Consider the following 15,688-nt stretch of genomic DNA (forward strand, 5'->3'; position numbering starts at 1 on the left):
ACTGACTCCTGCTGTTTAATTGATTTTGAACAAGGGAGGTTCAACACCCTCCAATTGTAAGCAATTTTGAGCATTATAACATAGTGAGAACTGGTGAATATGTACACATAATTAAGTTTTAGCGTAAATACGAGACATTTATCATTTTCGAGGAGCCTTCTCATGGATTTAACAAGATATTCAGCAATTTCAAGAAAGGGCTAGGCACCACAGTCGAAGACTTATAACATGACCAGGCCAATTAGAGACAATTTTTGAAACTATCTGTTTTAGGACAAGAAAAGGGAGATGAAAAGAAAGAATAATAACCTGGTTTGAGACATGAAGTCATCGTAAAGAAAGCGTTGACGTTTCGACAGTCGACACATTACGACGTGTTCGTATTTCTTTGGCATTTGTTTCTCGACATCCGCTTTTAATCGTCTCAGTAAAAACGGACGCAGCACCTACAGAAATTCGATATTACAACAATTAGTGACGTTTACACGACACCAAGAGCCAAGGACAGGCGGAGGTTGTTAAATGCGTTATGTCTGACCATTCTGCAACTGATGTTTCGATACACATCGGTGTTATGTCCGAGCAATCAGAGTTTGATATTCGAGACATTTGATCTGACCTAATAACATTGAATACTGAGCCAGTGATTTTAGTCTCATTTATATTAAACGAATTTTAGAAAGATAACAGTAGACTCCGCTCAAATCGGATCTTTTGACTTGAGAGTGATATCTGGGTTGGATGGTACAGTAGACTCTGTTCAAGTTGGATTTTTTAGGACAGGATAAAATTCGTCCCGATTGATGGTATAAAATCCAGCAGACGTAGATTCAGAATAAAAATATCTGAACAAAATCTGAGTTTAACGATTATATCTCTGTCTAGACTGGTCCGATCCGACACCAGCAGAATCGAATTAAATCTAAATTTCAGAGTTTTTTTTTTCACATTTCAAAGTTCAAGTAGATTAATGTTCACCTTGTGAAGTCTTCGTATGAGATTCTCGTTATATTCCTGACTGCCTTCGATCATACCGGTCAGCGGACTAGCGAACCATTCTTTAAAGTCGCGATGCGATTGAAACACGTGCGGCATGAGGAAATGCATTAACGACCACAGTTCCATTAGACTGTTCTGTAAAGGGGTACCCGTCAGTAGCAAGCGACGTTGACTTTGAAAGTTCAATAGCGTTTGCCATCGTTGAGATTTGAAGTTCTTGATGTTCTGGGCCTAAAAATAACGCATCATCAACAATCATGATTCATTTCGAATTTACCAAATATTTCCCACCGAACCGGTATTATTATTTTGGACCATATTAAGAGTAACCATTAAACTGCAGGATCCAGTTCCACAGTTCTGAGTTATATTTTACTTTTAGTCTCAGAAAGTTAAAACGTTGAATTTGAACTGATTAAACTCAGCAAATCATAACTGTGGAACCGGGCCCTGGGTAACTGTAGCGATACTTCCGAATTTTACAGTGATATCTCAATATTTACCTCGTCTAGGATGAAATATTTCCATTTTTTACGTCTGAACGACTGATGATCCTGTATAACTAGTTTATACGATGTGATGCACACGTGAAAAGCGTTCGTTTTAGTCCAACCCGTTCGTTTTTGTTTGCGCTCCTTTTGACTGCCGTAATACGTCAATATCTTAAATCCCGGGCACCATTTCTTTAACTCCATCTCCCAGTTTAACATCACGCTGGTCGGCACAACTATTAAATGCGGGCCCCAGACGCCCTTCTCGCACGCGAGGTGCGCGAGTAAGGCTATTGTTTGTATGGTTTTTCCGAGACCCATTTCGTCGGCTAGGATACCGTTGAGTTTTTTCTCATAAAGCGTCGCAAGCCAGTCTAAACCGACGTGTTGATATTCGCGTAGGGTGTGTTTCAGCAGGAATGGAACCGGCGTGCTCACCTATAAAACATCAAACAATCATTAATCAAAACACCCTCCACTCATCTCTTACTCATAGACCTCTACTTCTCTACATCAATATTTTTTTTCTTGTCTTAAAATAGGGAATTGTTCATCTCTAAATCGATTCCATTAGATTTCTGTAGTTATTCATCGTGCCCCTTACAAACCCAGCTGATAATTAACGGACCTGAGTTGTTTCTAGTGTATATCCGGTTGGTTGTAAACTTTGAGCAGTAGCGGCGATATCAGTGATCTGTTGAGACGGTCCGCTTTCATCTTCTTTACTCTAATTACAAAATACAAACAATCAATTCATACTACATTTAACTTTAACACGAACTCTTTAAGATAAAGTTTGTTAAACAAAAACAAATGTTAGTTAATTAGAGGTGACCGGTGATATCAGTGATTAGATATACCAGCGCATAGTCAACTCAAATAATCTACGACAGCCCTTTAGCACCAGACAGCTATAAACACACTGACTGGTGACTCTATTAAGGGGTCAAATTCATTCTTCAGATTCTAATAAATTTTTGAAATAATTTTGTTAGTTAATGTGAGGTGACCGGTTTACCAGTGGTTAGATATCCCGACACATAGTCAACTCAAATAATCTACGACAGCCCTTTAGCACCAGACAGCTATAAACACACTGACTGGTGACTCTATTAAGGGGTCAAATTCATTCTTCAGATTCTAATAAATTTTTGAAATAATTTTGTTAGTTAATGTGAGGTGACCGGTGATACCAGTGGTTAGATATCCCGACGCATAGTCAACTCAAATAATCTACGACAGCCCTTTAGCACCAGACAGCTATAAACACACTGACTGGTGACTCTATTAAGGGGTCAAATTCATTCTTCAGATTCTAATAAATTTTTGAAATAATTTTGTTAGTTAATGTGAGGTGACCGGTGATACCAGTGGTTAGATATCCCGACGCATAGTCAACTCAAATAATCTACGACAGCCCTTTAGCACCAGACAGCAATAAACACACTGACTGGTGACTCTATTAAGGGGTCGAATTCATTCTTCAGATCTAATAAATTTTTGAAATAATTTTGTTAGTTAATGTGAGGTGACCGGTGATACTAGTGGTTAGATATTCCGGCGCATAGTCAACTCAAATAATCTACGACAGCCCTTTAGCACCAGACAGCTATAAACACACTCACTGGTGACTCTATTAAGGGGTCGAGTTCATTCTTCAGATTCTAATAAATTTTTGAAATAATTTTGTTAGTTAATGTGAGGTGACCGGTGATACCAGTGATTAGATATCCCGGCGCATAGTCAACTCAAATAATTTACGACAGCCCTTTAGCACCATACAGCTATTAACACACTGACTGGTGACTCTATTAAGGGGTCGAATTCATTCTTCAGATCTAATAAATTTTTGAAATAATTTTGTAAGTTAATGTGAGGTGACCGGTGATACCAGTGGTTAGATATCCCGGCGCATAGTCAACTCAAATAATCTACGACAGCCCTTTAGCACCAGACAGCAATAAACACACTGACTGGTGACTCTATTAAGGGGTCGAGTTGATGTTGCGGGACTCTTTAGAGCGAAGGTGAAATGTTACCTTTGTTGAGGCGATATTTTCATCTTTTAACAGGTAATCAACACCGACTTCTTCAGTTGTTTCAGCCACGTCAGTCGTTGATGATTCTACAAAACACACAACACCGTTTTATACGAACTATCGGACTACCAAAATTGGACGGGATGATTCACAATCCTGTACCGGCCTCACGAAAATTAGCACCATCAAAATTCAACAAACATATTCAACAAGCAGGGCTAAGGATTGAAGTGAAGCTATTGCGCGTTCAATATGTTTTCAGGTGAAGCTATTGTGCGTTCAATAAGAAGTTTTCAATGTTTTCAGGCAATAAGAAGAGTTTATGAATGAACCAAAATATTTGAAAAACAATTATCACTGATGTTTCGAGATAGAATGCTAACTACCAATCTTGGGTGTTTTATGAACTGCCCTTACAGCGGCCAGGGAGGATCCGATCATCATTCGCTTACCTTCCTCCGTCGGTTCCTCTTCATCTTCCTCTACTTCATCGTCGTCATCACCATCATCATCGTCGGTGTCATCCTCATTCTCAGTTTCACTCGGCGTTTCTGGCATCTCGAAATCACTGTCGTACGCCCCTCCGTATTTAGCTATCAATTCTTCCATCGTTAAATCCTCTATTGAAATAATTATCAGGGTTAAATCCTGTTTTGAATTTTTATTGGTCAGTTCACCAGAATATTTCATCAACGGGCCAATCAGAATGAGGTTCACATAAAACCACATTTTTAATTCATTGATATTAACGAAAGCAATTGATATCAAGTTGAAGACATTAGGTTTAAAGTTGATAAGAATCTTTCGAGTCAGATTCTAGGAGTAATGCGTTGTTTCGCCTGAACTCACTTTCTGCTTCAAGATCAGCTAACTCTTGTTTATGATCTGATTCTTTAACGGGTTCAATTTTCTCCTCTTGTTCTAAAGTGGCTTCATCGTCAGTAGATCCTTCATCAGCTGAGAAATCGTTATCGGATTTCATCTCCTACAATAACGAAATGTCATCGTAACAATTATAGCATTCTTATCGGGAAACAAGAGTACAACGGACTCTTCTTGAAGTCAGTTCAAGTAAAGGTTTGCAGCAGTCAGATTGAAACAAAATCAGCGGTTTTCAAGTCAATCAATTCATCAATTCCAAAGTCAGCTTATTTTCAGCTGGTTTTGAATTGAGTTAGCCCCTCGGTTAAAGGTAATACCTGTCTATAAAACCGGACCATGAATAGTTCCTGGCATTTTACCTGTTCATGTTGTACAGTGTCACTGTCATCATCGCTATCATCCTGCTTAATACTAGCCGGTTTGTCTATTATTTCTTGCGGCAATGAATTCAACAGATCTTCGATCGGCATTTCGCTGTCTTTCTGCAACGCATCCAGTTCTCTCTGCTGCTCGTCCGCGTTCAGAGCGACCTCGCTTTCCTCTAACGCGATTGTTTCCTCATCGTCTTCATCATTCCCTTCTGGATCAAATTCGTCGTCATCATCTGCTGTAATAATAATAATAGCAAATAGAGAAATTACTTAGATCGTAGTTTGGTATCATTTAAATAAGAAAAATCTCGGGACTGGTTTCACAAAAAAGTTATCTCAAATTTTTGGTTAAGTTGCCTTTGCCTATTTCATTTTTTTTTTAATGAGGACAACAATTCAAACATAACAGTTTTCAGTTGTTGGTTAAGTTTGATAAGATTTAAACTAGGAGCCAAACATTGAATCTAAACTGGGAAGATCTGGTTTCACAAAAAAAAGTTTAATATCTTTTTTGTCAATAAGGGAAACGATTCAAGAATAACCATTTCAAGCTGAAATAACTTATTTGCGAAACTCAACCCGGTTGCGAGAAGTCCGGACTCGAGTTAAACTTCGAAGGCATTGTATCTAAACAGGGATGAAGAACCGAACACGTACCTTTCACAGAGGAATGACTGGGACTGGATACATTACTAGCACCGGTGACTGATGAGGTACGAGACGACGTATTCACTTTCAACCCTTCCGTCAACCACGACGAATACTTCTCCGTTTGATCGACGATGAAATTCAGATGCATGTCCATCGCTTTCTTGCGTCTCTCGTCCAATCGACTTTTCTGTTTATATTCCACGACCTACGAATATCGTAAGAGAACATGAACACGATTGATAGAACACTATACCCGTGTTGACGCGATTGCGAGAGAATCCAACAACGAAAAATATAACGAAAAAGTCCGAAAATGTAACTGAGATAGTAGTTTATTCAACTATATCCTAATAGTCATCTTCAGGAATCTTTATTATTCCTGAAGATGACCATTAGGATATAGTCGAAACATTGAATAAACTTCTATCTCAAAGTTACATTAACGGACTTTTTCGTTATAATTGCGGGATTCTCTCTACAAGAGAATATGAAGCTTCTCAATCTCTACAATAGAATGTCACTCCTCAATACTCCCAATAGACCCTTCCCTTCTAGGGAAGATGGTTGCCCCTTATTACATCATCAAATTACAATAATCCCCCTATCACATCACCGAATTGCCGAGCCCTAATAGTGATTTGTAAAAATCACCTTTTCGATATTTGTCCAGAACTCTTTCACCATTTTGGCCATGTTGCTGGCGATGCGTTTGATTTTTTGCATTTCTTCTTTTTCAGCTTTTAGCTCTTTTTGTTGTCGTTCTTGGTGATAACGATTTACCATTCGAGCAATCTGTAATTATTCAACAACACAGAACTTTCATAGAATTAACTCACCAAAATCCTTTAGATAAAAACAACCACCTAATCAAGATAAGACTGTCTACTTTTGTTTCACTTTATCAGTAATACATAAATACTGGAAAGGCGACAAATTTAATTTGATATTTGCACAATGTTTAAAAAATGACTGAACATCAATTTCAAATAGATGCTGTCATAGCAAGATTTGTGCATAACTTAGGAGAAATACTCGAAAGACAAAAAATGAATCATACTTTTAAGTGATACTTCATACTTGTCTACTTTTGTTTCACTTTGTCAGTAATAATTGAATACTGGAAAGGCGACAAACTTAATTTAATATCTGCACAATGTTTAGACTAAATATCAGTTTTCAGATATTTGTCAAGCAAGATTTGTGCATGATTTTCTCAAGACAAGAGCAACTAAGCAGCTCAGTTAGTAAGAGATAAGAATGTCTACTTTTGTTTCACTTTGTCAGTAATAATTGAATACTGGAAAGGCGACAAACTTAATTTCATATCTGCACAATGTTTAGACTAAATATCATCAGTTTTCAGATATTTGTCAAGCAAGATTTGTGCATGATTCAGACAAGAAAAACTTAGCAGCACAGTTAGTAAGATAAGAATGTCTACTTTTGTTTCACTTTATCAGTAATAATTGAATACTGGAAAGGCGACAAACTTAATTTAATATCCGCACAATGTTTCGACTAAATATCATCAGTTTTTCGATATTTGTCAAGCAAGATTTGTGCAATGAGAACTTAAGACGAGACCACCAGATATACGTATTAAAAAGTCTAAAAATACGTCAACTTCAGAATATATAGAAGTTCATGATACTTCCAATACAAGACGTTATCCAGATTCTAAAGAGAAATCTACATCCTAGGCAAGATAGAAACTAACCTTCCGACACCCGGCTTTCTTCCATTTTCGTTCCTGAGCGAAGTCAGCAGCGAGCCAGTGCATTTCCTCTAGTAAATAATCCCAATGAGCTTTATTACGCGGAGCCTCCTGAACTTTCGGCAAGCGCCGCGTCGACCACAGTCCGTCTTTGCGCAATTCAGACACACGTTGAATCACTTGCGCTTCTTGTTTCGCGCGTTCAACGATCGCTTCCTGAGATCCTATAGCAGTATCGTACACAGCCGATATGGAATGTTGTCTTGTGTGTTGTCTCTGAGATGACGCCGCCGCCGCCGCTGCCCCAGACGCAGAGTGACCTTTAGGCGGAGATGTTTTATTTACGCAACTAACACCAGGTGTCACCAACACGCTACTGAATTCAACAACAATAACTTCCATTTAACATTTAGTAATTGGTCTCGCTTCAAATTTAAACCAGGGGCAGGTTCTACATACTGGCATTAACTTTAACCAGGAGGTTAACTAACCCCCAGGTTAAAGTTAATACCAGTCTATATATAAAACTAATCCCAGGGCTTAAACCCCCCTCGAGGGTCAAGTTAATAACAGTGTATAAAACCGAGTCCAGGGGTTAACTCAATTGCAAGTGAATTGAGGTTAACCCCAGGTTATAGTTACCAGTGTATAAAACTGAGCCCAGGGGTTAACGCAACTGGAAATGAATTGAGTTAATCACTAGTTTAAGTTAATACCAGTGCATAAAACTGGTTTAAGGGGTTGACTGGATTGGAAATGAAAAGTGTTAACCTCCAGGTTAAAGTTAATACCAGTGTACTAAACCGAGCCCAGGGGTTAACACAATAGAATGAATAAGATTTAACCCTGACTAAGTTAATACCAGTCTATTGAACTGGTCCCAGGGAAATGAATCAAGTTAACCTCTAGGTTAAAGTTATAACCAGACAAGAAAACTGGTCCCAGGGGTGAACTCAATAGGAAATGAGTCGAGTTAACCCACAAGTTAAGTTAATACCAGTCTACAAAATCGAGTCCAGGGTTAACTCAATTGCAAATTGAGTTAACCCCCAGGTTATTGAGTTAATACAAGTGTATAAAACAACCCAGGGGTTAACTCAATTGAAAATTAATAGAGTTAACCATCGGGTTAAAGCTATTACCAGTTTATAAAACTGAGTCCAGGGGTTAACTCAATTGGAGATGAATAGAGTTAACCACTAGGTTAAAGTTATAACCAGACAACGAAACTGGTCCCAGGGGTTAATTCAATAGGAAATGAATTGAGTTAATTCCCAAGTTATGTTAATTCCAGTCTATAAAACTGAGTCCAGGGGTTAACTTAATTGGATATGAATTGAGTTAACCCCAGGTTTTTGAGTTAATACGAGTGTATAAAACTGAACCCAGGGGTTAACTCAATGGAAAATCAATAGAGTTAACCATCGGGTTAAAACTATTACCAGTTTATAAAACTGAGTCCAGGGGTTAACTCAATTGGAGATGAATAGAGTTAACCACTAGGTTAAAGTTATAACCAGATAACAAAACTGGTCCCAGGGGTTAACTCAATAGGAAATTAATTGATTTAACCCCCAGGTTATTGAGTTAATACGAGTCTATAAAACTGAGTCCAGGGGTAAACTCAATTGAAAAGAAATTGAGTTTACCTCCAGGTTAAAGTTAATACCAGTCTGAGTCAATTGGACATTGAATTAGAGCCCCCAGGTTATTGAGTTAATACAAGTGTATAAATCTGGCTGCAGGGGTTAACTCAATTGGAAAATCAATAGAGTTAACCACTCAATTGGAGATGAATAGAGTTAACCACTAGGTTAAAGTTATAACCACACAACAAAACTGGTCCCTGGGGGTTAACTCAATAGGAAATTAATTGATTTAACCCCCAAGTTATTGAGTTAATACCAGTCTATAAAACTGAGTCCAGGGGTAACTCAATTGAAAAGGAATTGAGTTTACCTCCTGGTTAAAGTTAATACCAGTCTTTGAGTCAATTGGACATTAATTGTGTTAGAGCCCCCAGGTTATTGAGTTAATACAAGTGTATAAATCTGGCCGCAGGGGTTAACTCAATTGGAAAATCAATAGAGTTAACACAGGTTTAAGCTAATACCAGTCTATAAAACTGGTCCCAGGGCTTAACTCAATTGGAAATAGAGTTAACCCCAGGTTAAAGAGTTAATTCAATTTCAATTTAGTTAACTCAATATCAATTCAGGGTTACGAGTTAATACTTCAATAAGACAAAATAACGGTTTGAAAACTTAGAATCCGAGTTGACTTTAATGAAGGACTCAGTTCCAGAGAGTTCTCAGTTTCAGGGTTAACCCTTTCAGTGCTGGCTAATTAATACCCTATAGTGCTGAAGATAATTTGAAAATTCTGAAAAATTCCACCCTAGTGTGTTGAATAACCGGAATAGATAGCACTATAGTGCGTCTACACCCAGGTGCGGTATATCGGAAGTTACTAATATTTCACTATCTTTGACAGGTGCTGCCATCTTTCAAAAGAGATAATTAGTAATTACTAATTAAATCAATACACTGCAGTGCGGTGTACTAGCAAAATCCATCCCTGATTTGTACACCGCCATGCGGTGTAGACGCACTGAAAGGGTTAAAATAAGTTCATTGTTCAATATTCGTACCCTCGGCCATCAAATTCATGAACAATAGAACTGCAATGGGAACTTTCGGGGAGCTGTAAGATTCAAATCAAAAACGAACCTCGAAGATGAAGAGATGATTTTCTGATTGCTGGAAGCCGTCGGCGTTTGAGGCAATGGCGCCGTCAGCGTTTTGACGAGCGCCGTTTTGTCGTGAATCGAATTCGACGGCGAATTTTGAGTCGACATCTGCGATACTGCCGACACCTGCACGGTAGCTGCAATAAATACGAAATACAACACATGTAACAATCCGTTATCGATCGAAGAGTGCGTCTAATTCGACAATCTCTCTACCAGACGACCACAAACATGTAACATACTACCAATAACCGCTAACATTCAATTATTCTAAAAATTACATCTATATACACAAACGACTCAAAATCGAAAACTATGAAAGAAGCGCCAAGACAGTGAAATACGAAATCTACGAAACGGCTACAGCTCGGCGGACTAGAGCTGAAAACAATCCTACATACGGCGTCAAACGACAAACACTACGCAAAAATAAAGTAACATTACAGCAACGAAAAAATTTAAAAATAAAATAAAATGAGCGCATGTTGAAAACTACAGAACCTCGGATTATCAAAACCCCCGTAACCTCGAACTGACATCGGATTCATGTCATGAGTATTTGGGCCTCACACCAGTATGAGTAATTAACAACATTTTTTAATTTTTTGATATGGAACTCAATCTCAGCAGTTTCTAGTGAATACGACATCCACACTGCATCTCACAAAGACTGTCAATTTTAGGAACGACTTATTAATCGAGAGCATGCAGATCCGGACAATTAAAATATCTTTCTTTTCAGGCTTTAAGTCACATTGAAAGCGGCACGAAACACAAAAAGCGTATTAAGTTCCACGAAATTATGAAACTATTTTGTTTTCTGAAGAAGCAACGGTTTTTACGAAAAAGTTTGGCCGACATTGGCACACCAGATATGAATGAGTAAATGAATAAAGCTGAACCGAGTACCACGATACTGTTAACTCTGAGCATGCGAGCTTAGCGGAGTACTCAGACCCGAGCGAGCTCAGTAAATTCAGAGTACTCAGAGCGGAGTGAGCTCAGTATTCAGAGTACTCAAGAGCTGAGTGGGCTCAGTGTACAAGAGTACTCAGAGCTAACAGTAATAATGAGATACAAGGTTAGCTTACCAGTTAACTGAGGAAGTAGAGGCTGGGTGGGCTGATGTGGGCCAAATACCATTCCATGACGTCCTCCTTGTTTCTTTGGTTCTGTCACTGAAATCCACAAGAAGTTGATTTCATACTCTACGGGTCTGAAGAATTAATCATTGATCTAACTATGACAACTCGATAGGATCAATTCAGTTTCAACAAAATTTTTTTTGTTAATCAGCGATCGAAACCAAATGACATGACGTATCGACCGTCTAAAGAGACCATCGTCAGACTACGAAACGACATTCGATTTTAATCCTCGACTAATAAATTTCATTTTTTAGATTTGTATTAATCGGGGTTTTAATGTTATTATCTGTTCTCCATGTCTGAGTGTATGGCGGGCTTTTATACTGTTAGATCTATGAGCTCAATGAATGATGATCAACACATTAGAAACTAACTACAAATACAACCCAAATTATCTCTATATAACACACTAGACCCACGAGTTCTACCTTTAAACTTCTAGTTTCAATTACAGGGTTTATAGAAAAATGCTCACATTCAAAATTGCCTGATTCAATTGTCTAATAGATTTTACGTTCCACAGGAACTCTATCTGTTGAATAGGGTCCACAAAACACAGCTACACATTTTAGCGCAATCGGAGAAACTTCGAAGAAGAATTATTCACAACTCTCGGAACAAACTCCGCGCAGATTACACAGAAATCAATCCGTGCTGAATATGACAAATCACTGGAGACAAATGACACTTAAAACAATGATCAGCCATTGTGATACTCAGTAGTGACATTATTACCTTGTTGAGAGATAGCAGACACAGCTGGTGGCAGAGTAGTCGATATCGCCACTGGCGTTCCAATAGGAGTAGAACTTCCGCTAGATGTGATCACCTTTACCTACAAGACAATGTGTGTACTCCCGATTCAATACTACTGACTCGCAATGACACAATACCGCGCCTCAGTTTTTATAGACTCAGACTATCTTCTTTAAGCAGAGGGACCAGTTGGCACAGTCATGGCTCAGACTTAAACCAGTCAAAGACTATCTGCCTTCTATGGTCGATCTATCGAGTTAAAACCAGTTTAATGATTTAGGATTTTGGACTTAAGTTACCAATGTACATTCTCACCACTTACAGTTCACAATTTTAATCATTTTTAGTAAAAATTCTTCAAAAGGTAATTTCACGTAACTCCCGAAGATATTACTTACCTCATCATTAATACGAGTCTCCTTCGTTTCCTCTTCTACGCTTTCCTCTTCACTGTCCAACGAACCGGATTTCAAGAAAGCCTGCAACTGTGCCGTCGGGCGTTTCTTCCACTGAATATAGTCCATGAAATTACCACCGTGTTGGAGGAAGAACAATTCGGTTAAATGTTCCACGTATTTCTCTCTGAGCACGTTCAGATCGAGCTCGTTTAAATCAGTGATCTTTTTGCGATAATTCCCGATTTCCTCGCTCGCCGGCGGCTTGATTTCCAGTTTGATTTTCTTCCTCGGAACGACCGGACTTGATCGCGGACTCAGATTCATTGTTCTAACACCAGGTGTCAGGACCGAACCGGCCCCCGTCGAACTGATATTTATCCGCACAGGCGGCTTGACAGTTTGTTGCGATTGATTTGAAGCTGTATCGAGTTGAATGATTGGAGAACTCATTAGTTGCTGGTGAGTTTGCGAACTCAACAGTTGTGGACTGTTTTGCGAACTCACGAGTTGTTGGTGAGTTTGCGAACTCATGATTTGTTGGTGAGTTTGCGAACTGATGAGCTGTTGATGAGTTTGAGGACTGTGTTGTTGCTGTTGTGTATTTAGACCGTGGTGATGTATAGTTCCACCAGTAGCACTGATACTAGTTGTTTTACTAGACGCTGCTGCGGCCGCTGATACATTAGTCACAGCAATACTAGTTGATGGTACCGCAGCAAGGGCTCCTACAACACATCCAAAATTGATTAAGTTACAAATCAAATTCACAATAAGCTACAAGCCGATAGAAACTCCGACATAACGCAAAATATATATATATATATACGTGTAGAGCAGCCTTGTTTCTTAAAACCTCTGCTAGAGCCCATAGGGCCTGAGGCAAGGATTCAAGAACATAGGGTGCCCCAGGGGCTCTGGCATAGGGTTTAATTCTTTAATTCACCATAAAGGAGCAAGGAATAGATTCACCAAATACTGTAGGACAGCATTGGTTATTACTCTCCTGTCGAAGTCCTGTGGGACAGCCTTGGTTCTCAAACCCCTTCCTATACATTGAATATATTCACCTATGATACTGGTGGCAGCTGTTGTTGCAGGCTGCAGAGATATATTCTGTAACGATCCAGATATAAAATAATGCTGGAGGCTGAGACCCGGCTGTTGGAGGCTGGAGCCTGGCTGCTGGACCTGAAGGCTAGGGCTCTGCTGCTGTTGCTGGAGGGCAAGTGGAGAAGGTTGCCCCTGCTGGTTTTGGGGTAATTCTCCAACTCTAACCCTCTGTTTCTTCAAGCCATCGGACAAATCTCTCTGCATCCCAAGTCCCTAAAGTAAGGACCTAAAAAGATCAGTGAAAATGATTTACTAAGATGAATGGCAAACTGCCATTAGCTAATCAATTGTAAATTTTGTTGATACCTTATAACCGGTATTCCTGAAGGTGACTATTACTTATAAGACACGATTGTAATATTGAAAATAAATCATTAACTAGGAATTTTAGGAAACATTTAACTGTTTTGTCTTTAAATTAAAAATCTGTGGGATTTTCTGTTGATTTACAGCAACAGTTTCTACACAAGCTCCATTAACCATTTCATTCATGGTCATCCCCATGGCATTTGATCAAATTAAATCATTGAAATTCCATGATTGACGCTTGACCACAATTCAATTCGTGAAACAGTTGAGTTGAGTATACACATATAAAAAAAGTCGAAATTGAAAGCAGAAACAACGATTTTCAACATGCTATCAATGAAGATTCACTGATCACTTCGGGAGAATTTTAGATTGAAATGTTATCGGTGATTCGTGATTTATTTACGGGGACTTTCAGGAAAAATTTAAGGCGTTTAATACGGGCAAATAATCAGCTGCGCCATTTTGGATATTATAATGAAGGCCAAACTAACCAGACAAAGAGTGACAGAATTCACGATGAAAAACTATCCATCCGCGGTTATAAAACCTCAATCCATCGAGATCAGATTTTTATGAAGACATTTCGACCGGTTGCACCGAACTGCGAGTAAATTTTATACGATTAATTCGACACCAAATAACGACCAAATTCGCTAAACTCTTGCGCGCTGAAAATGGCCGGTAACTCTGATGAACTGACGCATGCGCGTTGAGTAGATATACAGGTGGCGCCATGAGACGGGCTCCATACGAGTTAGGGTTGGTTCGGATCGGTTGGGGTATATCTACACGTATCAGGGTCGAATCGCGCCTCTCGACTGTGTTCCTTGCGGCCGCGTGCCGGGTTCAGGTCAACTGAGCGCGTACTCTATTCAATTTCTGGACACCGCAAATAAATTGATCAGATTAAAGTAGAATTTACTATTGTTTATTACGAGCAAATTCTTTATTTCTACAGATATGTTACAAATAAAACAAATACTGTATATAACAAATAGCAGTTCCATACAACAGTCTCTATCTAATTCAAAAATAATTGATTATTACATCAGCGAGCTTCAGATTATTAAATCGCTTAAATTTTGAAAACAATTATGGTTTAACCATGAGTTGTTATCATAAAAAATCAAAAACTATGAATTAATATTTTCATTCAAGGAACCTCATATTAACAATTTGAGAGTTTGCCGTCATGATATCAGATACATGACTAGATTCAACTTAGAAGAATACAAGGCAGGTTTCGATTGGTCTCAGTAGTACTGATTCCAGCCTAAGTGCGTTTCCACCAGAATACGCTCTGGAATATCCAGTCTAAGAAGTGGTGGAAGCGGTAGAGTTTGTTAATCCGGAATTGTTATTCCTGAAACTGTAATATGCTCAATCGAAACCTGCCTATAATACATTCAGGAAATAAACCACAAAGCCTTGCACATAGTTCTGAGTTTAAGTTCAACCAATTCATTACATAATCATTTTAACTGTTAAAGAGGATGCAATTTCAAGAAAACGAAGAAACCAATTCAGCAATCAAATCAAAAATTTTAGTTAAATGTGAAACTGGTCCCTGGAGTCGAAAATTTCAACACACAACACTGTGGAAACCACCTTCCTAAAGTCACCACATGTCATCAAAACCTTCAGTTCGAAGGCTTTATTGATTATTTGTTCAATTAAAAGCACTTTATACATTGTATGCTTATACGAAAAAAAAAAATAGAAAATACCTATATGATAACATCATACTTCGAATACATTAGATACTGTTAAAAAAATAGTATGAAACAAGTGACTGATATCTCGACCCGCAAGGAAAATTATTAATTTTAATCATTTCAGTTTGTTCCATCAGCTACTAAACAGTAGGGACCCCCGATTCCACAGATTTCACTAAAGAAAGTTAATCAATTGAGTTTTTCAATAATTTGAGTTTTAACGATGAGCGGTGGAACCAAACAGTCCCTGTTTTATATCACAATAAGCCAATTACCGGTACCAAGTAGAGTTTAACACTATGTTTAACAAACCATCACATTCATATAGAGTAATTGGGCATCCACAAGACACT

General features: G+C 38.5%; 1 protein-coding gene across 3 annotated transcripts in view; it reads right to left on the reverse strand.

Annotated features, from left to right (window-relative positions):
* The window catches only part of LOC141898452 (helicase domino-like), a 42,789-nt gene extending 28,495 nt beyond the window's left edge, over positions 1-14,294 (reverse strand). For 2 of the 3 annotated variants that reach the window (XM_074784339.1, XM_074784337.1), the window contains exons 1-16: positions 14,112-14,294; positions 13,266-13,534; positions 12,199-12,923; positions 11,780-11,879; positions 9,877-10,033; positions 7,151-7,523; positions 6,085-6,225; positions 5,440-5,638; positions 4,771-5,018; positions 4,379-4,514; positions 3,982-4,149; positions 3,530-3,615; positions 2,119-2,217; positions 1,503-1,928; positions 979-1,230; positions 310-446 (exon numbers count right to left, since the gene is read on the reverse strand). In XM_074784339.1, the coding sequence (XP_074640440.1) occupies positions 310-446; positions 979-1,230; positions 1,503-1,928; positions 2,119-2,217; positions 3,530-3,615; positions 3,982-4,149; positions 4,379-4,514; positions 4,771-5,018; positions 5,440-5,638; positions 6,085-6,225; positions 7,151-7,523; positions 9,877-10,033; positions 11,780-11,879; positions 12,199-12,923; positions 13,266-13,512 (3,494 nt within the window). In that variant the 5' untranslated portion in view covers positions 13,513-13,534; positions 14,112-14,294. The remainder of the gene's footprint in view (positions 1-309; positions 447-978; positions 1,231-1,502; positions 1,929-2,118; positions 2,218-3,529; positions 3,616-3,981; positions 4,150-4,378; positions 4,515-4,770; positions 5,019-5,439; positions 5,639-6,084; positions 6,226-7,150; positions 7,524-9,876; positions 10,034-11,779; positions 11,880-12,198; positions 12,924-13,265; positions 13,535-14,111) is intronic. The other variant, XM_074784338.1, reaches the window with a different exon arrangement.
* Positions 14,295-15,688: the final 1,394 nt, after the last annotated feature.

This window comes from Tubulanus polymorphus, chromosome 2, assembly GCF_964204645.1.
Source record: "Tubulanus polymorphus chromosome 2, tnTubPoly1.2, whole genome shotgun sequence".
In the NCBI taxonomy this organism is placed as follows: Eukaryota; Metazoa; Nemertea; class Palaeonemertea; order Tubulaniformes; family Tubulanidae; genus Tubulanus; species Tubulanus polymorphus.